General features: G+C 40.5%; 1 protein-coding gene across 4 annotated transcripts in view; it reads left to right on the forward strand.

Moving 5' to 3' along the window:
• Positions 1-1,380: 1,380 nt before the first annotated feature.
• TPP2 (tripeptidyl peptidase 2) overlaps positions 1,381-24,290 on the forward strand; it is a 70,645-nt gene continuing 47,735 nt past the window's right edge. For all 4 annotated transcript variants that reach the window (XR_005376545.1, XM_038569996.1, XM_038569997.1 and 1 more), the window contains exons 1-5: positions 1,381-1,630; positions 8,702-8,830; positions 17,557-17,652; positions 19,359-19,463; positions 21,865-21,989. Coding sequence is in view for 3 of the 4 variants with exons in the window: in XM_038569996.1 (XP_038425924.1) it covers positions 1,466-1,630; positions 8,702-8,830; positions 17,557-17,652; positions 19,359-19,463; positions 21,865-21,989 (620 nt within the window). In the remaining variant the exon portion in view is untranslated. The remainder of the gene's footprint in view (positions 1,631-8,701; positions 8,831-17,556; positions 17,653-19,358; positions 19,464-21,864; positions 21,990-24,290) is intronic.

A 24,290-nucleotide genomic window follows, 5' to 3' on the forward strand; every position in this document is an offset into this window, starting at 1 on the left:
TTCATTAGGAGAAAACACCATAGAATGAAAAAAAATTATAGAGAAATAGTGATGTAAAATGACTGGTTTTAGATGTATTTTGGGGGTACCTGGCTGGCTCAGCCCGTAGACCCTGCCACTGACTTTTGCTGTTGGGGTGGTGCATTCAAGCCCCATGTTGGGTGTACAACTTAGGTAAATACGTGTTTTGAATATGACTTTGAATATGTTCAGATATTTTATAAACAGACACTACTAGGTATCAAAGAGTAACATTCAACTGGACATGCTGCTGATGATGATGATCACGGTGATGCAGGGGCGCCTGCCTTCGGCTCAGGGGTGATGCCAGGGTCCTGGGGCCGAGTCCCACGCCTGGCTCCCTGCAGGGAGCCTGCTTCTCCCTCTGCCTGTGTCTCTGCCTCTCTCTCTGTGTGTCTCTCACGCATAAAGAAAATCTTTTAAAAACATTTTAAAAATAAAAGCATTGCCGAGAAGGGGCCTCTAAGCCTCGCCAGGTTGCCAAAGTAACCTCTGGCACAAATAGGCTCCGATTACCCAGCTGTGCATATAGACACACAGATCACTAAAGAGCCACGAGCGCGGCGTGCAGCCGCCGCTAGTTACCGTGAATCTGCAAAACCGCCAGTTGTGGCTCGATAATGGAGTGAACCTTAAGGAACAACGAGGGAACCTGGATTTAAAGGGCCAAACGGTGGTTTGCAGAGATCTGGGAAGCTAAAGGTAAGTTCGCGATGCGGACGGGAGGGGCGGGCCTCGGAGTCCGTTCCTGCCCCCGAGGCCCGCGGAGGGCCGCGACCCGCTTCCTGCGGCCCGAGGCTCCGGCCTGTGCCCACCCTCTGCCCCCCAGGCCTGGCCGCGCCTAAGGGGTGCCCAGGGAGACACCAACCCCACGGCACTGACTCAAAAAACCGTCTTTCAAAACTCTGCGTCCGGGCCCATCGCCGACAGGCCACGACTCCAGGGGCTTGGGGCTCGAGGCTCGGCCCCCTTCCCCGGGACCCCGAAAACTTTGGTCCAAGGCTCCAAGCGCGGAAACCATCACTCGCCCCGCGCGGGCTCCAGCTACGCCGGGCTGGCGGCACATTTCCTTCCCCGCCCGTCGGGGAGCGCTTCGCCCGGGACACGCCCGGAGCCCGGTGCTCTACCTGAAAGCAACGCCCAGCGCCGGCCTCCCGAAGACCCGAAGACCCCAGGCTGGAGCACCGAAAGCCGGCCCCGCGCACTCAGGCTCCGCCCCCTTCCTTGCGGCCCGGGCAACACTGCGGGCCGGCCCCGGAGAGCGGCGCCTTTGGCTGACGTCGCGGCACGTGATTGGCCGCCGCCCCCTGGCGGGCCGCGATTGGCCGGCGGCCGGCCCCGCCCCCCGCCCCCGCCCAGGCCCGCGGCCGCCGGGGTGTCCTCGCGCCGCCCGTCCGCGCGCAGCCTGGCAGTTTGCCTCTTCCTCGTCCTCCAGCCTGCGCCCATGGCCACCGCCGCGGCCGAGGAGCCCTTCCCCTTCCACGGCCTTCTGCCCAAGAAAGAGACCGGGGCTGCCTCCTTCCTCTGTCGCTACCCGGAGTATGACGGGCGGGGGGTGCTCGTCGCAGTCCTGGACACGGGGGTCGACCCCGGGGCTCCGGGCATGCAGGTGCGGCGGCCGCCGAGGGCCCGGGCGCCGGGCGCGGGGCGCGGGGCGCGGGGCGCGGGCTGGGCCGGCCGGGGGCGCGGAGGGGACGCGGCCGCCGAGCCCCGCAGGCCGAAGCCCGCGGTGCGGCCGAGCGGGGGCCGGCTCCGGCTGGAGGGCAGCCCTCCCGGCCCAGACAAAAGCGGGTGGCCTGGCGCGGCCTGGCCGGGCCGCCTGGGTCCGCCTCTGGCCCCGAATCCCCTTCCTGCCCCGCTGCGGCCGGGCCCGGGCCCTCGGGCCCCTTCCCCCCGCAGCTCCCTCGTGGCCCGGGCACCGGCCCCTGCCTGCGATTTTCAAGCGCGGATTCTTACATTTTTGATTGCGGGTGGGGGTGGGGGTGGGGGTGGGGGTGGGGAGGAGGCAGGGAAGGGGCAAATGACCTCTCGGAACTTCGTTTCGGTCGCTGTCGCCCGGGAGGCTTGGTTTTGGGGGAGAATCCGTCCTTAACATGAAAGCCGGGTTTCAAGAAGATAACTCGGTCAACTTCCGGAATTGTTTCCTCTGCTAGTTTTTACGTGTTCTATTTTTAGACCATCTTCTGCAGTGTGACTTGTTTAGGGTCATTGAAACGCTTGGTTTCGTCTTTGATTTACACAAGAACCCAATTTAGTTTGTTTTCGGCGAACTCTTCAGGCTTTATGACCTGAAGGCTTCTGTGGTTTTGTTGTTGTTCGTTTTTTTTTTTTTTTTTTTTTTTTTTAGCCTCAAGGTGTAAGGCGACGTATTTTAATTACGAGTTTAAAAAAAAAAATGCATTGATTTTGCCATAGGCACCTTCGAAATCTTTAAAGTACTGTACCCAAAGGTGACTTTAGAAGGTGTGTGTCTCTCGCTTAAAAGTATTCCAAGTCTTCAGAGTTTGACTTTTGTAAATTCCGCCTTAGCCTGTTACCGAAATACAGTCCTAAAATGTCACCATTTGTTGAGGATGCGTCCCTTAAAAAACCTAATCTGGCTAATCCTGTCGTCCGCCGCTGTCTTCCTTTTGTGAGCCCCTCCGCTGTGTGTCTTACCCTCCTTTCTACACCAGATGCTGGAGTTGAATGATTCTCTTCCTCCCCCAAGCACCCTCTGGCCTTTGGATCTTTTATTGTCCGCTTGCTCTCTTAATTGAGGTGGCGCTCTCCGGGGTTAGGATGTCTTGGGGGCCAAAAAGGGACCCGGTCTGTCTCACTGTGCTGCATCCCTCCGGGAGGCTCGCTTCCCCCTGTGAATTCTTCAGCAGCACTTTGGAGTACAACACACCTCAGGCTGGCAGAGCCAGACAGCCTTGGTGAATCAGAATAGCAAGTGATGTGTCCCTTCCTGGTACCTCTAGTGGTAACTGGCTGTTGTATTAATAACTCTGAAGACTTACAACAGTGACAGCTATCACCTCATTGAGGCTTTATTACACAGTAGTAATCGTTTCCATGCTGTTGTAGTGTATGTTTACTTTTTATAGGGATAAGTGGGAGGAGAACAGCTGGGGTAAGTGTTTACTGGCTCCTTTTTTGTCAGGATAATAAAAGGATCAGGAGGGTTTGGAGGAGTACCGTCTCAGTAAAAATGCTTTTGTAGAACTTCCCAGTCCGCTTCACTTATTGTTCCATTTCTCTCTGCAAAGTAACAGCAGTTATGCCACAGTGTTGCTAGGAAAATTGAGAAAATTATTTACATGTGACTTTTTAAAGGGCTCAAGAAAAGTGGTAAGTAAACACTAATTTTTTTTTTTTTTTTTTGAGCAGGTTTATTTAGAAGTTTATGCTGGGATTTAAATCAAATGAAGGATAAATACGTGTTAGATATTTGGGGTTTTTTGTTTAAGATTTTATGTATTTATTCACAAGAGACGCAGAGAGGGAAGCAGGCTTTGTGTGGGGAGCCCGATGTGGGACTCGATCCCAGGACTCCAGGATCACACCCTGGGCATAAGGCTCAACCGCTGAGCCACCCAGGCTTCCCACATTAGACATTTCCTGCTTTAGCAAATAACTTTGTAGATCTGTGTATACATCATTAAGATAAGAAGGTAGATAGAAATAAAAGGGAAGGAAAGAATGAAAAAAGGAGGCCAAAGTGGACATTTGGAAAGCCAGTGGGGGTCTGCAAAGGCACAAATGAACACTTGGGAGAAGGCAGTAGAGTGTCATTCTGTGATTGCTTTGGGCCCAGTGCTCTTTGGTGACAGCTGCCTGGGATTATTATAAGTAGAGGGTGGGCAGATGAGAGGAGTAATAAGTACATAATGATTGTGTCTTTCCTCAGCAAATATCCAGGCACCTACCAGATGCCTAAGGTTGAGTAAAAGATGTCCATCTGCAAATGTCAACACCGTTTGGGGGGGGGGGGGTAGTATGGGGGGAGCAGTCAGTGAGACCTGGCCTCAGGGCCTAGATGGAACTTTTGCACTGGACCTGGAAAGAATATGCAGTAGCCAGTTGGTTCCCTGCCACCAATCTTCCTTTTGCTCCATCCTGCACATTGTCCAGTTATTTTCCTTAAAGCAAGAAAGAAAGCAAACACCTGGGATCCCTGGGTGGCGCAGCAGTTTGGCGCCTGCCTTTGGCCCAGGGCGCGATCCTGGAGACCCGGGATCGAATCCCACATCGGGCTCCAGGTGCATGGAGCCTGCTTCTCCCTCTGCCTATGTCTCTGCCTCTCTCTCTTTCTCTCTCTGTGACTATCATAAATAAATAAAAATTAAAAAAAAAAAAAGAAGAAAGCAAACACCTATAACACCCTTGTTTAATACAAAACAAAACTTTTAAAATGTTGATGTCCTAGTTGCCTTTGCATAAAAATTCTGAAATTTGAATTTTGTGTGGCCCTGCACATCCAGCTTGACCTCTACGTGGTGCCTTGGTTCTCACTGTCCCCTCATCACTTCTGTCCACCCCACTGTTAACCCTTTGCTTCCTCCTTGAACATTCCGCCCTTTCCACTCATCTACATTTGAGGCCTTTCCTCAACACATAAGTTAATCTGCCTGCAAGCCTTCCACCATCACCTGTAAACTCCTGGTTAATTCCTTAAGACCCACCTGGGTCTTGACCCTGTTAGCTTTTGGGATATCTGCTGATTTAATTGAGACCCCCAGCATATATTTACATGTGGGTGCCTGCCATTGTATTAGGATCTGAGGGTTCAAGATGAATAAGGCCCAATTCTTACCAACAATTATTGGGTGCTTTTTTTTCCTTTTTGCTCTCATAGCAATGTGTTCAGATCCCCCGTCGCACCTAAAATGTTTCATTTCAATATTTCTGTTACATAACCTTTTTTTTCTGTCAAAGTTGAAATTCTTTGACAGCATGTATCCAGATTGATTTTGTACGAGATATGCTCATAACATTAAATATTTTTGCAGAGTGGAAAAAAGTGTATATGTGTGTACAATGTATGTAATTTCCTCGTGGAGAAAAAATGGTTTTGGGAAGGTTACAAGCGGTTCTATAAAAATTTTTCTATTTTTACATTTACTAAAATAATAAGTACAATAAGTAAATTATCATATATATATGTAATTGGTTGGTAATATTAGGTGCTGTGGAGTTGATTGTGACTTTTATTACCTTCCTCTTGGCTAGTCTTCCTGGATTCCCCCAAGCTGGGTTTTATGTTCTATATGATTTCATAGATAACTGTCCTGACCTTTTTTATTTATCGTCCTATGTTGCAGTTACCGCTTTACTAACTTGTTTTCCAGTTAGATTGTAAGCTTCCTGAAAGCACAGCCTGATTTGTTCGTCAGGTTCTGATGGCAGACTATTCTGAGGGTAATAGTCACTTAATAGTATTTGCTTATGAAATATCTTCCCTTGCTTAAAAGAATACTTTCAAGCAAATACTTATACTATTCACTTTGTTTTGTTTAGGATAATTTAAAATTCCCCTCCCCACTTTCTTCTGATCCTCTAATGTTTAATGACTAGCTCACTGCCCTCACCAGCTCCCCAACCATAATCAATTCAGTGGAAACACAAAGTAACTCAGATTCTTGCATTTGGAGAAAACTTTTGGGAAATTTCTGTTTTGTCCAGCCAGCCTGGCCCTGTAAGCACTTCTCCGTGCCCCACCGCGATACACAGGGTTCATTACCTTAGCTGTACTAACTCTGGCAGTGGCTCAGTCCCTCTTTGCCATGTAATATACTCGCCCTCTCATCCCCCGCAAAGGTGAGGGATTTCATTCTGATGGTAGCAGTTCAGTTTCCTTCTCCCAAAGCTCCACTGCAAAATCCTCAGCTGGTTTGCCTTCTTTAAACCTCTTTTTCCTAATCCCAAACTCCCTCTTCTGTCTTACTGTCTCCTGTGGAGTGGTTGCCTTTACCTAATGGTGAAGAAAGAGGTACAGAGATAGAAAACTGCATATATATGAATTTTTAATGTAGGAGAGATACTAATAAGTAAAGCTTGTGGCAATAGTAGATGTAAATAAGTCACTAAATCCCGTTAGGCTTTCTTCCTTTGCTCACACACTGTTAATGAGGTTTTTAATGAGGGATCTATGTCTGGCTTGTTAGTGATCTCTCGTGATTCTTGATCTCAAGTCACTGAAGTTGTTTGCTTATTGAATAAGAAGGTAAAGATACATGATTGTGCTCTTAGTGCTGTGGCCTAGCTTTTCAAATTACATGCTTATTTGGGTTGATTTTTTTAAATGTTATTTTCTTAAATTCTTAGAACATGGTTTAGCTAGTTTTAATTTTATAGGGGAGTATTAGCTTCCTCTTATTTCCATTTTTTATTTTGGATTTTCTTACATTTTCCTTCATGATTTTATTTCTAAAAATAAAAGACATATGTACTGAATTAGCCAATCCCTTCAAAATCAGTAACTGATTTAAGTTTTATCATAGTCTTATCAGAGTTTGGTACGACTTCTACCGTAATTTTTTTTTGACCTTGATTTTGAGTCTCCTGAATATATTACTTAATTACTAGTGTAGGCATCTAGCTTAAAAATTACTGTACATTAAAGAAAAACCAAACAGCTGTGCCTGGAAGACCTTTCTGGCCCCTGGTGCTCCTATGGCAACGTTAAACTGGAGGAAGATTTTGGGTCCATCAAGAACCCTCTTGCTTCTGCCTCGTAAAGAAGAACATGCGCACCTTTGTTTCCTCCACATGGTGACTTTCCCTCTCCCCCACTTTGGTAACTTAACTGTGGAGCTTTGAGGACACTACATGCAGTTGGGGATGGGTAGGGGAAGCTATGCCTGAGAAGACACAGAAAGGGACACTAAGCTTGATCTTAGAGTGTGAGTTCTCCAGATGGAACAGGAGTTGGAAGACCTTGTGCTTTTGTGACACTGTTGGTATTTCTTATATTACATTTTTTTTCCCTTGATGGGAGGGGTCTTCTTTTTTTCAGTCGTCTTTGTGTCTCTGTGCCTGATTTCTTGCTAATAATTCAGTACATATATCTTGAATGCTAGAGATTCCCTTTGCAAAGCTAGCCTAGAAAGATCCTATAAATGGTTTTTCCAACAAAAGCAGTGTGAAAATACAATACTGCTGTTACCTGTAGCTATCAGCATGGCCCAAATGAAAATGTGTGGTCTGGCCCAAAAACCATGCCTTAGGAAAAATCATTCTTAATGCTAAGTAACTTAGTCTCAGGTTATTCAGTCGTTAAATATGTGTTGAGTACCACCCAGACACTGCTAGGTTTGGGGGAATTTGGTGAGTTAAATAGACATAGCCCTTCCCTTTAATAATGGTGCTTATCTTCTAATAATGGAAATAGATCAAGAATCAGCTAACTGTGTAATTACAAATTCTGTGAAGGAAAGAAACAAGGTACAGTGAGGAAGAATAAGGTTCAGGTTTAGGACCATAGAAGAGGTCATTAGGGAGACCTTTCTGAAGAGGTGACATTTTAGTAGAAAACTGAAAGATGAGATTGGGATGTCGATGAAACAGCTGAAAGATGATTCCAAGCGGGAGGACTGTATACAATGTTGTGAGGCAGGGAAAAGTTTGACACATGGCAGAAATTGAAAGGAGGCCAGTGTGGTACAGAACCGTATGTGGCAGTGCCGGGTCACGCAAAGGCATTTGTAGCAAGTGCGTTGGGATCCGTTGCACGGTGCCACATGGAAAACTGGCGCATACTACAGCTTGTTTTATTCTTTTGGTGGGGGCCAAGAATGGGCCCTGGGAGACCTGATAGGAGCATCAGCATTAGGAAGGCAAGGGATGCTGGTGGGAGGAGAATCAGCATAGTGGTGGTGAAAATCAAGGGGAGAAGATGGACTTGAACTGCATTTTAGAGGTAGAATGAAGACAACTTCCTGACAGATTTGATGCAAGGAATCGATGCAAGGAGTAAACTAGAATTAAAGAATCAGAGAAGGACTTTTAACCTGGTTTGAGCAACTGGGTATGTATCAGTTCCTGAGATGGCAAAGCCTAGAGAGAACTAAGTTTGAATGTTAAGTTTGAACTTTGGACTCACTGAATGTGAGTGCTAGTGTGGCATCCTATAATTACATGGTACTGCATGCTTCCTCCCTCAGGTTTTGTGCTTGTCCAGCCCAAAGTTCACCTTCTTCAGATCTTTTCTCAGATGTTACCCTCAGTGAAATCTTTCTTGACCAACCTAGTTAAAGTTGAAACCCCCACACTACCTCTTTCTTCTGCTTAATTTTTCTCCATGGTAATTATCACCATCTGGCATGTTATAGTTTATTCACTGAGTAGAACAGAAGATCTATGAGATCAGGGACTTCTGTGTCTTGATCATCATTATGTGTGTTCCCAGTACCTAAAACAGAGTGGCCTATAGTAAATGCTTAGTAAATATTTATTAACTGAATATATAAGATCACTTGAAGGACTTTGTAGTGTTTTCCATGACTAAATTTTTCGTATGTATCTGTCTCTCTTTTTGGCTTAAAACAATTCAATTTTCTTTTTAAAATGAATGCATATTTTATAGGATATTTTAGGTAGGTATATGTGTGTACACATAGATGGAGGTTGGCATTGCTTTTCTAAGGACTAAAAAATTAAATCTGTGATTTATATTTTAATTATCTCTTACTTTTAGGTTACAACTGATGGAAAACCAAAAATCATTGATATCATTGATACAACAGGAAGTGGTGATGTGAATACTGCTACAGTAGTTGAGCCCAAAGATGGTGAGATCGTCGGTCTTTCAGGAAGAGTGCTCAAGGTTAGAACTTTTATCTTTTTATCAAATTTTTTTTTTCCTTTTTTTATACTGGTTGCCTCAAAGCACCTAATGTTTGTTACATTTGATGGTAGGTTATTCATTACCTGTTGCTCTTTAACAGATTACCCTCGAAACTTCATGTTTTAAAATAACAAACATTTAATATCTCACAGTTTTGGTGAGTCTGTAATCTGGGTGTGACTTAGCTGGGTGCCTCTGTTTAAGAGCTCTCCTGATCTTGCTGTTGGCCAGGGCTGTGGTTTCATCCAAAGGCTCAGTCTGAGTGAGGAAGGGGAGTCTGTTCTCAGCTAACTTGCTCAATTGGTTATTGATAGGCTTCAGTGCTTCTCCATGGGACTGTGTCCCACTGTATTCCTGTGTTCCCTCCAGGTGACTAATCCAAGAGAGAGTACCCAAGGTGGAGACCATGGTCTTTGTACAAATTAATCTTGGAATTGACATCCCATCACTTCTGCCATTTTGTTTTCAGTTGAAATGAACCATGAAATCCAGCACATGCTTAAGAGAAACGGGATTTTACTAATATCAGGAATACCAGGAGGGTGGAGGTCATTAGGGGCCGTCTTAGAAAAATTCAGCGGTGGTGTTTGTTTGTTTGATAGTGAGCTTAAAATTGGGATGTATTTTTCAATGTGGTTTCAAATTCTAAAAATTTCAAGTTTTGGATAGAAAGGCAGGGAAAGTGACCAGACTGTAGTTTTGTCTTCATCTTTCCCTGTCCCTTTGGGAACTTGTAACATGAAACATTTAGGCTTTAATAATTTGGACTTAAGTGACTGGCTTTGTGTTACTCTGTGTTGGTAGAAAGACCTTGGTAGAAAGTTAAACTAAGGTGAAAAATGATAAGAATACTAAAAGCAGTTGGTGAGGTGTTAGCTAATTAGCTTCTTACAATGGCAAGAACTTGATTGTGATTTAGTACTCTTTATCTTTTAAACTAATAAGCAGAATTAGTTTGGAAGATGAATTTATGTTTATGTCTAAAAAGCTGTATTGAACTCTACCCATCTTCTGTCTGAATCATGTTTAGGTATTGTCTTCTGGCTAAGATTGTTGTGGCATTGTATTAGTTTTCTCTGCTACGTAATGAGTTAAACAAAATTAGCAGCTTAAAGCCACATAGATTCCTGTGTTTTTTATCTTACTGTTTCCATAGGTCAGGAATCTGACATGGCTTTTGGTGGCTCTCTGTTCAGTATCTCATGAGACTGTAATCAGGCGTTGGTTGGAGCTGTGGTCTCATCTGAGGCTTGGTATCCTCTTCCAAGTTCACATGGTTGTTGGAAGGACTCATTTTTCTTGCAACTGTAGAGCTCACAGCAGCTTGCTTCTAGGCCAGCAGGAGAATCTCTTTGACCTTTGGGATGGCCCCAGTCTCTCTTTTAAGGAGCTCACTTGATTATGTCACAAGGGTAATGTCCTTTTTTATTAAAAACATAGATTAGAGACCTTAATTGTACCTGTAAAATCCCTTCACCTTTCTTATATTACTCACCGTATCACGATCACAGGGGCAATAGTCAGAGGCCCTGCCTTCAATAAGGGGAGAAGAATATACAATGGCCTGGGTCATCCTTAGAATCTGCCTACATACAGGCAGACAGGAGGCATTATCATCCAGGTTTTGCTTCCTTTTCCATGTGTTAGGGACTGAATTGTTTGACCCAAAAATCACATGTTTTGACCCTCATGATGGGATTAGTCTATGCTTTCTTTCTGCCTTGGGAGGATGCAGTGAGAAAGCTGTACCTACAAGTTAGGAAGAGTCTCCCTGGAACCTGACCATGCTGGTACCCTAGTCTCATGCCCAGCCTTCAAAACTTTGTGAGAAAATAAATTTCTGATGTTTGTGGTATTTTCCACCCAGTTTATTTTATTTTCTTACGGGGCCTAAGCTAAGACACTCTATGTCTTTAAAAAAAAAAAAAAAGGTTGTAAACTGGCTGGAGGGAAATGAGTTTTCTGTACATTTGAATTACTCTAAGGTTTTGCCTATCTTCCCCAAGTTGACACCTTGTTATTTAGAGTATATTTCAGAGAGACACATGGGGTTCCTATGAGTTACATTGTTCTGGGAAACTAGGGAACACTCCTACTAAGTCCTGCAGATTTAGAATCCTGTAAAGTATTGTCCTCAATTGTTTATGTTAAGCAGCTATAGTAGCCCCCGCTAGATAAACCACATGGACTGATAATATCACTGGTGCTCAAAGGTAGAATTACATATACCATATATATGCTGTGAAATGAGATCAGAAAATTAATAGTTTGATATTTAAATCTTTTCTCAATTTGGTAACATACTTCTTTAGCTCTAAAATATTCTCTACCCATCAATATAGTGGGGGGTTTTAATTTTATTTTTAATTGTATACAATATGTCTTCATAGTTTAAAAAGACAAATACTTCTTCAAGGCTTCTAACAGGAAAAACTAAGTCGCTTGTCCTACCTCTCCCTTTTGCCACCAATTCCCACTCACCAAAAGATTAGTCTTTGATATTACAGTATCTTCGAAGTTTTAAGTAACATCCTATTATTTTTTTTCTTGAACTTTTATGTGATTTGAGAGTTTATCTGTAGAATTAGCACTGTGGAAGAAGAGGGTTTACCTTTCATGTCCTTCATCTGAGTTGTCTGGTATTGTTTCAGGTTACTTCCTCCCACTGTTTTTGCTGTTCTTTTATCTGGAACTCCTGTTCATTGGACAGTGGACCTCTTGAGTTGATCTTCAATCTTTCTTTCTTTCTTTCTTTCTTTCTTTCTTTCTTTCTTTCTTTCTTTCTTTCTTTTCTTTTCTTTCTTTTCTTTTCTTTTCTTTTCTTTCTTTCTTTTCTTTCTTTCTTTTCTTTCTTTCTTCTTTCTTTCTTTCTTTCTTTCTTTCTTTCTTTCTTTCTTTCTTTCTTATTTATTTATTTGAGATAGAGAGCGTGAGTGGAGGAGAAGAGTGGGGGGAAGAAGCAGACTTCTCGCTGAGCAGGGAGCCTGATGCTGGGCTCGATCCCAGGACCCTTTGATCATGACCTGGGCCGAAGGCAGAGGCTTAACCGCCTGAGCTACCCATGTGCCCCAATCTTCCAATTTTCTTTTGTTTTTCCACCTTTTCTTCGTTGCTTTTGTTTTTTTCCTTTCTGAAAGATTTGTAAGATTTCTCAATATTCTTTTCTAGCCCTTGTCTTGAATGTTACATTTTGCCTATTATTTTTTAAATGCAGTTCTGTTCGTGTTGACTCAGCATATTTTTGTGTCATGTGTACAACATTTTATCTGTGAGGATATTGTCTAAAATTTTTCTAGTTTCTTCTTTTTACTCACCTTCTTCTTCCTCCCATTCTCCCTTCCCCTTTCCCTTCTCTTCCTTTTTTCTTTACCTCCTCCCTCTTCCCTTTCTCTTCCTCTTTTCTCCCTTCCTTCTGCTCTGCTTTCTACTTGAGAGTTTTCCGCAAGGTATCTAGCTGTCTTGGCTGTCCTTTGTTTAGGAAGGCACATAAAGGTGATGGAAGTGTTCTCTGCTTGGGCAGGGTCTTGGAGTGAGGGCAATGATGCTGTCATGGCAGACTCAAAGGTGTCAGTGTATGGCATACCTTTTCCCATAGGGATGCTCAGTTACCTCCAAGAGGATCTTAGCGTATTTGACCTGGGCTTTGAGGCGAGAGAAAGAGAAACCTGTCCATGTTCAGGGGCTTACACCTAGTGCCTGGGGGGATCTTTTGCAGACTCTTCTCTATGTCTCACCCCTCCCCTCTACTATGTGAACCTCTCTAGAAAGCTAACATTTCAACATCCCTCTGTTTCAACGTCTAGTTGCCTGGCTGGTCAGGTTTGGGCAGAATGTGGGATGGGGGTCAGGATTTTACAGATTTTCCACCAGTCTTTGATGTTAGCTTCCTTCTCCATCTGTACATGGGACATAACCGCATACATGTTCAGCTGATTTTTTTTCAAGGATGTACCAATGTTCAGAAATTTTACAGCGCTCATTAAAAAGAAAGATGTTATTAGTTGCTGGAATTTGGCTAGCTGGATCTCTCAGAACTGTTGAGCACACAGTTTTTGGACAGCAACATACTGAGGTGTTCAGATTTCTTTGACTTAACCATGCTTTACGGTGAATTAAACATCTGTATTTCAGCTTCTTCAAAATAGCCTATAAACTGTTAATGGTTAATGTCTTACTCTTCTCCCAGTTTAAGATGAACTGCTAATTAAGTGCTTTGAACATTCCAGTAATCTCCTTCTCTAAGGAGTCTATTCCTAGGCTGTTCAGTTACTTTGCCCGGTGACACTCCCATGAACAGATAGAAGCAAAAAAGTGAACAGAAGTTCAAAATCTTTTATGGTGAAACGTATAGACATAAAGGAAAGAGCATAAAACATATGTACAGCTTGATGAATAAAGTGAATGCCATTTTACCCACTGCCCAGATGAGACCAAGAATATTGTCGTACCTCCGAAGTTTCCTGTTCTCCCAGATCACAACCTACTTTGACGTTTGTGATAGTCACTTCTGTGCTTTGCTTTATAGGTTTTACCACCTCTGTGTGGATACATGAAAAATATTGTGCAGTTTTGCCTATTTGAGAACTTTATTTGATCTCATTTATGTATCATTTTACATGAGGTGCTTGCAAGATTCCTACCATTCAGCCATGATGTTGCATGTAGTAATGACTTGTTTAATTTCATTGCTATGCAAGATGCCATGGTTCGTATGTACCACATTCTGTCCGTTCTGCTGATGAACAGTTGTTTCCAGTTTGGGAGTCACTAACAGCTCTTTAGAGAACATCCTTTTGTCCATATCTTGTGCACATATGTATAGATAATTCCAGGATGTGTACCTGGGAGTGGAATTGCTGAGTCATAGAGATACAGCGTGATCAGGTGATACCAAACAGTATTTACAGTAAATATTTGCCAACTATTTGCACTAAAATGCATTTCCACTAGCAGTGTGTAAGAATCGTAATAGTCGCATGGGTAACACTTGATATTTTTAGGCTTTTTAATCTTTGCAAGTATGGTGGGAATCTAGATATATCACGTTGTGGTTTTATTTTTTTTTTTTTTTTTTTTTTTTTTTTTTTTTTTTTTTTTTAAATTTTTATTTATTTATGATAGTCACACACAGAGAGAGAGAGAGGCAGAGACACAGGCAGAGGGAGAAGCAGGCTCCATGCACCGGGAGCCCGATGTGGGATTCGATCCCGGGTCTCCAGGATCGCGCCCTGGGCCAAAGGCAGGTGCCAAACCGCTGCGCCACCCAGGGATCCCACGTTGTGGTTTTAATTTGCGTTTTTTAAATTATTAATGCCATTGAGCAGCTTTTTCTATATTGTTAGACATTTGGATTTCCTCTTTTGTGAAGTGCCTGTTCAAGTCTGCCCTCTTCGTCCCACTACTGAGTTGTCTTGTGTCTCACTAATTTGTAGGTATCCGTTACACATTCTAAGTACCTGTCCTCTGATGAGATGTGTCAGGTGTCTTTTCCCATTCTGTACATCTATCTTCACTTGTGGTGTCTTGATAAGTAGAAGTCCTTAAATTTAATGTGTTTGGGTATTAGACTTTGCCTTTTTGATTAGGGCTTTTCATGTCTTAAGACTTCCTTTCTGACCCCAAGACCATGAAGATACTCTCCTCTCTCATTTTCTTTTGTTTTGTTTTGTTTTTTGTATATTTTTTTGTTGTTCCTCTATCATTTTCTAAGAACTTTTACCATATTTCTTTTCATGTTTTAGAATTCACCAGAATTGATTAGGCTTGGTTTGAAACCTAAGAGGATCCTGGATTCTCCTTTCCATCCGAAAACCAGTTGCCCCAACACCATGTATTAAAATTCTCTAATCTCCCTACAAATTTTCAGTGCTTCCTTTTACTTTGCAACCTTTAAAATAGGGGTGATACAACTTTAGAGTATCATTTCCAGTTCTCTGTGTCCTTTGGGTATTTTTTTCTCCTTTATTCTAATTTTAGTAGCCATTTGGAAGGGAGCTTGGTGCTTTTTAAAATTCTACCACATTCAACTTGACTTTGGTTTTAACATCATCAGTATTCTTACATATAAAAAAAAAAAAAAGTCCAGGCATAGTGAATGACTTGGCCAAATTTGGCCCTATATTTAGGTGCAGTGGTAGCTAAAGGAGTGTACTGGCAGTACCACGAGGCTGACAAGGCTGAAACATAGAGGAAAAAAAAATTTACTGCAATGGAACATTAATACTCATGATGACATTTGGCTTAAGAAAATGTTCAATTCGTTAGGCATCCCCTTTTTAAAAGAGTTAGGGAAAAGAGATGTAATTAGTAATGAAAGAGATTCTCTTTCTCCAAAAAAATCAGCCTTATTCCATTGTAGTATTAATCTTAAAAATAAAACTGCCAGTTATTTTACCAGCAAAAGTGGATTTATTCAGGAATAGCAGAGAATTGCAGTCTGATACAAGCAGCCTGTGGCAAAATTATAGGCAAGTCCCCACCCAGAACAAAGGAGAGGACCACTGTTTTCTATAGAGGAAAGGGTGGAAGATGGGGGGCTGTTACAAACAAGAAAGTCCCTTGGAGTAAACTGCCTGCTGCTCAGGTGGTAAATTAGTATCCATCAGTGAGATCCCTCTCTTCCTGGGTCTGCAACTGATGAGCGCTAGGGTGTGAGAGCACCCCCTGCTGGCCTCCAGACTCCATTCAAACCAAGATTCCTTTTTTATTAATTTTCACAGTAGTTCCCATGTAATAAAGCAGTTTTAAAGGTAACCACTTAAAATGGTCAAAATATAAAGCTTTGATTCATAAAAGAGACTACAAATAAGTTCATGTGTATGAAATACTCAAATAGGCAAAATGACATATCCCACAGCTGCCTCATAAAGTTACCTTTACTCAAATTTGGTTAACGCTACATAAGAGATTAAAACATGATTAAAACAGTTATTTTATGATTTTTTTTTTTTTAGTTTAATTTTTTGTAACCAGTCTGCCTTTACTGTGAGGAAAATAAGTAGTGATGATATGAGAAGTATCTGGTTGTGGGGACCCTGCAGATTTTGATCTCATGTATAATTAAATGTAAATTATGTCTCGTGGATTATTTTCATTGTGTTATATATACTGTAAGGAATTGTGGTTAAATATATGTTAGCACCTGTTTAGCTTGCAGTTAATCAGTTATTCCATTTAATCCTTTGGCATTTCACAGCCTTGTATAATCTCCTTGTACAAAGAAGTTGCCACTAGCCTAGGGTTACAAAACCTATGTAGTAGGATGTCTGTGATGAAATAGTCTTTGAATTTGCCAGCTAGTGACTGCTTACTTTTTTGTTGTTGCAGTGCCATATTGTTGTTATGTCACAGGCTATAGCAGGGACATTAGAGTTAAGAATTTCTGTTCTCAAAAAAAAAAAAAAAGAATTTCTGTTCTCTAAAAGAGGTTGGTAAGTTTTGAATGAAAAGTACTAGTTTATATGCCAACATATTTGAAATTTTGCATACTCCAGACATCCATTTGATTCAGAAATGATTACTGACATATGCAGGCTTTTGATAGTTCAACCTTATGCTTTGTACACATTTGAAAGATGTTTTTAATGATTATGGGCCCTGGGATTACAAAGAGTGTGAATATTCCACATTTTCTTGATAGACATTTGTGAAGTTGATTGATATTCAGGGCATTTGTGCAAAGCATAATGTAGGGAAGGATTGTTTTCTTCCTTTTACACACGAGGAAATACGAATCTGTGGGTGTCCCCTCTGGTTAGTGGCAGAGTTTGAATTCACAGCCAGGCTTACCTAAGTCACACTTCCTTTATGCTGAATTTTTTGGTCTCCATGATAGAGTTAGATTCTACCTTTCTTTTCACCCTTCCTGTGATTTGGGCAAGCAATTTGATTTCTTTTTATTGCTTTGTTTTTTCCATTTGTACACTGGGCATGCTCTTTACATCATTCTGTTAATTAGAAACTTTTGAATGCTTTTGAGATATTGAGAAAGACTATTATAAGATGTTATATATAATTAACATGATTTTATAGAACCTTTTTCTTAAAAGCTATTTTAAGTATCTAGGCATTATCCATGTTGATTATAGAGAATGCATTTCTTAACAGGAAATCTGAGTCTTGGGATCCCTGGGTGGCTCAGTGGTTTAGTGCCTGCCTTTGGCCCAGGGTGCGATCCCGGAGTCCCGGGATCGAGTCCCACGTCGGGCTCCTGGCATGGAGCCTGCTTCTCCCTCCTCCTGTGTCTCTGCCTCTCTATCTCTCTATGTCTATCATAAATAATAAATAAATAAATATTTTTAAAAAAAGGAAATCTGAGTCTTGTTGAGAGGGTCTAAAAACTGCTTCTCCTCCCAACTAGTTTGGCAAGTAGCTCTGAGAAGGGAGAGGTGATATGTCCTTGATCCTTGAGAACTAAAGATTATAGCAGTTTAATGAAGTAGCCTATGTTGAAAGCAATTCATAAACTATGAAGCATTGTATAAATGAAACATATCTTAGGTGAACCATCTTATGTATGGATGTGAAGAAAAGCCAGATAGATACTAAGTGGCACCTTAGAATATTAGAAATACTGCTGTAATATGCAACCTTGCCCATCCAAGTTGAGCCATCAGAAGAGAAATGAAATAACCTTTTTCTTTAGTAGTAAATCATTGGAATTGGGAAGCATTTAGTGAGTAAACAATTTACTTTTTTTTCTACAGATTCCTGTGAGCTGGACAAATCCCTCAGGCAAATATCATATTGGCATTAAAAATGGCTATGACTTCTATCCAAAGGCGCTCAAGGAAAGGATACAGGTAATGTACAATCTAGGATCGATGACTTCTTCCTCAAAATTTTTTTTCTGCTGAAGAAAAGCATTGTTCGTAGGTTCCCCACTAACTCTTAATTATTTTGGAGGCTGGGAGGCTTTCAGACAATGACTGCTTCAAGCTTCTGTTCAGTAGAATGTTACCCATTGCAAGTCATGGTACTTAATTTTGGATACTTGGATACGTTTAGAGAATTGTGAATACATTGAAATTATATTCAAGTTTTTGTATGTTTGTGTTTTTCTGGGAGTTGGGATATAGCTTTCATTGGATTTTTGAAGGCCCGCCCCCCCCCCCCTTTTTTTTAAACCTGTAAAAGGCTAAAGACTATTTAAAGTCCTGGCTAACTTACTTATTCCTGGTCCTGTAGCTTCTATGACATTTTGTCCCATTTTTCTTACTGTTTAACCAGGCTTTTGACTCTGGCTAGTCATCATTCTGTACTAAGGAAAGAGTTACTCAGACCTAAAGCAGCTAAAGTATAGGAAACACAGATCTATCATTAGAGAAATAAGAGTTGCAAATTGAGGAAGAAGGAGCTTCCTTTAAAACAGTGCTGCTGAATCGACCTTTCAGTGATGGTGCAACTGTTCATTGTCCATTATGGTAGCCACCGGCCAGAAGTAGCTGTTGAGAACTTGAAATGTGACTAGTGTGAAATTTTAATTTTATGTAATATTTTAAAATTTAAATCTAAATTGCAACCCATGGCTCCCATATTTGCCACTACCACTTTAGAGGATTGCTGTAACATCAGTAGCGGGTAGAGGTTCAGAGTTTCAACTATAAAAGATAATGTGATCCTTGAAAATGAGCCTGATGGGTAAGGTCTGTGGGTGCTTTCGTCTCATTATAATACTACTATTTACTTCTCCAGGGGCCTGAACCATAAGAGCTACTCAGCATATTGCATGTTATAACCTTTATTAGTCAGATTCTAATCATTCTGCAAAAAATAAAATTATAAAAAAAAATGTATATAACTTGTTGGATACTGTTTTATTTTAAAATGTCAGGCTGGAATACACATAACAGTATTTTTTATGCAATATGTAAAATTTCATCAACTGTATGATAAAGTGCAAATTAACATGCAAACATAGAGAAAGTAAGCTAATGTCAGCCTCTTTAGCTCAATGGAGTTGATTATTTTACTGGAAAGGATTTTTTTAGACTAGCCGACTCCCACTGGGTGGCGCTGTGGGCTAAAGACAGCAGCGATGAAGGGGGAAGACCAATTTCAGTAACAATAGAACCCTGTCAAATCAGAGAGGATAGGGTAAAAATAAAATAAAATCCTTGCCCTCTCCTTACTTGTGGCTTAGGGCAGTTTTCAGTTCCGGAAGGCCCAGAACACAGTCGTGGCTTTTATTGTAAATGACTGGGAGTTGAGTCTGTAACGTGACATGCTATTATTTATTCTCAGATGGATTAAAATTGGATCAAAATACTTTTGGATATTCCTGGTAAATGTGTTCCCTTAAAACCCAGGTGCAGTGAGTTAACTAGTTGTTAATAATTGATCCATTGCTTTACCAACTTGATTATAAATGGTGTTTTAGTCCCTGTGTGAAAATTGTGTGGCCTCACAACTGATAACTAGGTCTGTATATAAATGACTCTCTGGGTTTACCTGAATATTTGTTGACCTCACCATAAGGTAATTTTCCTTTTTTTTTTTTTTTTTGCAGAAAGAACGGAAGGAAAAAATCTGGGATCCTGTTCATAGGGTGGCCCTTGCAGAAGCCTGTAGAAAACAAGAAGAATTTGATGTTGCCAGCAATTGCCCTTCTCAAGTTGGTGCTAGTCGCTTTTATTTAAACATTACCATAAGATCATATTCTCACAGAGTTCTTAGAGATTTAATAGACTATTTTTTTTACAAGTTTTAAGTTATTTAATTTTACTAATTTTACTTTTATTCTGAAATCAATTTACATATTTATTTTTCAAAACTTCTTAATGAACATGCATATAATACACATTAAAAGTGCATAAATCCTGAGTATATAGTCATGAATTACTACAAAATGAATACTTTTTCTGGTACCTCTTCCTTATCATTGCTTTCTGCCTCCTCCAAAAGTAACCACCATCCTTTTAACATTGTTGATAGATTTTTGCCTACTTGGAATTTGTAAAATGGAATCATACAGTGTGTTCTTTTAGGAGTAGCTGTTTTCACTCAGTATTATGTTTGCAAGAGTCATTCATGTGTGGGTGTCATAGTAGTTCACTTTTGTTGCTGTATGATGGATGCACCACAATTCACATGTCCGTCCATTCTGCAGATCAATATTTGCTTTGTTTTCAGTTCTTGGCTCTTACAGAAGATATTTTGATGGTGTCATGCATGTCTTGGGTGGGTTACAGAGTGGTAGTAAAACTTCATATTCCCACAAGAAGAACTCCATTGTTCCATATCCTTAAATAGCTGTTATATATATATATTTTTTTAAATATTTATTTATTTATTTGAGAGTGAAAGTGTGAGGGAGTAGGAGCAGGGGCAGAGGGAGAGGGAGAGACTCTCAAGCAGACTCCTTGCTGAATGCAGAGCCCTACATAGGGCTCGATCTCAAGACCCTGACATCATGACCTGAGCCGAAATCAGGAGTCAGGTGCTTAACCAAATGAGCCACCCAGGTAGCATGGCCATTATGGGTTTTTTTTTAATTAGTTAATAAAATGAAGATAATGTCTTGGTTTATTATGAAAATAGTACATGCTTGTTGTAGAAACTTTGGATCACATGGGTGTGTACAAAGTAACAAGTGAGAGCCTCCAAAATGCCAGTGCCCCCAGGGATGGTATCAACAGCTTGCTGTTTATCCTTCTGAATCTTTCTTTTTTTTTTTTTTTTTTTAATTTTATTTATTTATTCATGAGAGACAGAGAGAGGCAGAGACACAGGGAGAGGGAGAAGCAGGCTCCCTGTGTGGAGCCTGATGTGGGACTCGATCCCAGGACCCTGGGATGACACCCTGAGCCAAAGGCAGGCGCTCAACCACTGAGCCACTCAGGCATCCCTGAATCTTTCTTTTAATGCATACATGTACTTTGTTTTAATCAAAAGTAGAATAGTATTGGTGATTCTCAACCCTGGCTGCATATTATAATCCCATGAAGAGCTTTAAACTGCCAATGCTTGTGCCCTGGAGAGGAATTAAATCAAGGCCTTGCAGGAAGGCTGGCATTTTTAAGTGCTCCCAGGAGCTTTAATTAATGCACAGTTAGGATTGAGGACTCCTGGCCTGAATAAGTCTATATACACATTTAACTTGCACTTACTCTGGGTAGAGCTTCCTCTTTAGCTGTGGTATTTTCTGTTAAATCACTGTCCTTCATTCTCGTACTAGACACATTAAGTGTAGTATTTTATGTACTACATATATATAGCCAATTTTATAAAAAGAGATCTGGATTTTATTAGCCATTTTATTTTGTTTACCAAAAACGTCTATATAATTGTTATTTCCTTTAAGGAAGAGTAAATATTGAACAGTTAAATAACTAAAAATGAAGTGTAACAAGATTTTTGGAACATGTGGAGATTAAATTGTATTTCAGTAGGACTCTTCAGGTGACTGTAGAGCAGCCTAATTTATGTTATTTTTAAAAAATCAGGTTGGAGTGTATACAGTTCTCATTTTTATGGACCAAAGTGGTTAAATAGCAGCTTATCTATGCAGGTCACAAATATACTGTGTATTTAACTTACCACATTCTAAAGGACAGAAGATAATTCATTATTTCTCTTATTAATTTAGATTGTTAAACAGATTTAAATGGAAACAGTCCTTATAAAAAAAATCTACAAGTCAGTAGATAACCTACTTTGTAGTAACTTTAGAGTTATTTTTGAAGATTAGTTACAGATTATAGATGTGTGACTAACATGTCTTGCCTAAATGATATCATCAAACATGTAGCACAATGTCTTTCCCAAAGTGGGTAGAATAAATAGGTGAATGAGAGACTGAGTAAACGTAGTAGTATTTTTTAAATGTTTACTGTATTAATATCTGCATCGTTAAATTGAACTACAAGTTGCATAGGTATAAAAAGAAAATTTCCTTACATTTTTCTAGTGTAAAATGGCTTTACCATTGGTCACATTGTGTCTTTGGTTGTATGTTAATGAACTTTTCAAGAGCGCAAAATGTACTAATATTAATATATGTTCTAATTGATTAGGCAAATAAACTAATCAAGGAGGAACTTCAAAGTCAAGTGGAATTGCTCAATTCTTTTGAGAAAAAATACAGTGATCCTGGCCCTGTATATGACTGTTTGGTGTGGCATGATGGTGAAGCCTGGAGGTAAACTTCATGTATTCTTCACTTAAAAAATTATTTTTATCTACTGAAGAGCACTGAACTCCCAGAACTGTCTAGAGATTTTTTTAAGTGACATTAATAACGCTAAGCAGAACTATTTGAGAGCCATATTGGCTTTGAGTAGTTCTGGATAAGCCCTGTGAACTTCTTAGTATCTTCGATATTAAACCTGACCATTGCATGTTTTAAAGAAGCTTGTTTCATTAATCAGAAAGTAACTGTTAACCAGATATTAGGAGGTTAATCATCGGTAGACATAGAAATGTTCTGATTGGGGCTGGGCAGTTTGGAAAGTAACTGCAAGAGAATGCTGCAGAGCATTTGCTATTAATGTTTTAAGGACAAATGAGTACAGTTGAGTGAAGATTTCTCATATTGAGATGATGTAGGTAAATTGAAGTGAGGCAATATAATAGAGTTGGGCAGAACTCTGTCTCTGAGATGGAATCCTAGCTATGTGACCTTGAACATCATCTACACCTCTAAGCCTGTTTCCTTGTCCATTATTTGGGATAATAATAGCACCTTCCTAGAGGGTTTTGGGAAAATTAAATTTGATGTTTCTAGACATGGTATGCACTTGATAAATGTAAGCTCTTCCTGCTGCTGCTGCTACTGTTACTAATAATAATGATAGTTTATACCAGGTCACCTGTCACATAAGTTTGTCAGTTTCTTTCTCAGTGAATTTTACACTGCAGGTGTGTTTCTTGGGAGTTGGCTAGTGTTTTCTTGCATTACCATCTGCCTGGAAACAAGAATATGTCCTTAATGCAGATCTTTCAGCATACACATGTTTAAAAAGGGTATCTGCTATAAGTCAGAGACTCCTCCCTGAAAATTGAAATCAACAAGCAGTTTGTTTGTAGCTTGAGTCCCTGCTCATATGTAGAGGATTATTTCCCAGGATGTGGCAAATAGAGAGCAAGATGCAGTGACTTGGTTATTTTTCTCAGGTTGTGTACATTGCAGTGCACCATTCTTAAGGAGAGCTTTCTTCCCATGGATGTAGGTACTAACTCATCTCTGATGATGAGCATATAACATTTTCAACTGAATGAGAAATTCTTGCCCTATTTGGAACTGAAAATGTTAATAAGATATTTGCATATAGCAACATTCCAATCCATATGATACCAAATACTAATGCAGTTTGTTGCACGTATTCAGGTATGTTGTTTGCGTGTGTAGATGCAGGTTTGCACACATTTGTGAACAGTTTTTTTCTTTGAAAACTTTGCAGAATGTTTGGATCATATATTTTTATAATATTAAAAAGCGTTCAGATGTATGATGTAACAAATTTGATATATCTACCACATGATATAGTCATTCCCAGTAATAAGCCTTAGACGAGTTTTAGTGTGAGAGAGGAGGCAAAGTTAGGGCTAAATACTAGATACAAAAGTGAGTGTAAGTAGGAGAATGTACCACAAGGACTTAAGGAGATAAGATAATCTAATATTAGCAGGAATTGAGGCACTGGGGCAATAGATGGTTGCATTTAAAATGTTTCCTACATGTGTTGAAAACATTACTAACTTTGTCCTAAGGAAAAGAAATTTGGGTCAGGATGTCCAGGGTGCCAGTATATGTTTCCAAGATCTTTAAGGCAGTTGACAAAGCAAGGGATATACTGCAACAGTTTGTCAATAGGATTCTAAGATAGCTTTTGGAATTTTTGTACTGGAAATGAAACTTAAACAATAAAGGAAATAAAAGCTGAAGTCACTGGAGTAACGTTTTAGAAAATGTTATTAATCCATGAACCATGCAGCAGAATTATGCTTTCAGGTGCTACTGGAAATAACTTTTGTTTGCATGATACTGTATACCATATGGGGCTTTGATTCTCCTACCCCATCTCAGAGTTAGATCCAGAATCTTTTGAGGAGAATCTTAGAGATCCCAAATTACCTAAGACGAAGGTAGGCACTATCATTTCAGAAATCCCAGCCATTTCTGAGAGGAGGTAAAGTGACCTCAGGTGCCTTGACTTTTGTTTTTGCAAAGACTGTTGATTTTGCCCTCCGGCTACACTTCCACCATTAAACCCATATCTTTGTACATAGCCTGTTAACCTAATATAAGCGTACTCTTAAGTGTCAAGATGTATAGGGTCAGACTCCATAGGGAGTAAAATACTGGTTGAGAAAACTCTTTATAAAGGATTACATGAAGGAAAGACCATTAATTGGTTTCTTTTCAGCAGTTTCTGACCTTGTTATCTCAGATTTCCTTTGAGTTTGATGAAAGCTGTGGATTTTTTTCATAGAAAATTAG

The sequence above is a fragment of the Canis lupus genome, chromosome 22, assembly GCF_011100685.1.
Source record: "Canis lupus familiaris isolate Mischka breed German Shepherd chromosome 22, alternate assembly UU_Cfam_GSD_1.0, whole genome shotgun sequence".
NCBI classification, from domain to species: domain Eukaryota; kingdom Metazoa; phylum Chordata; class Mammalia; order Carnivora; family Canidae; genus Canis; species Canis lupus.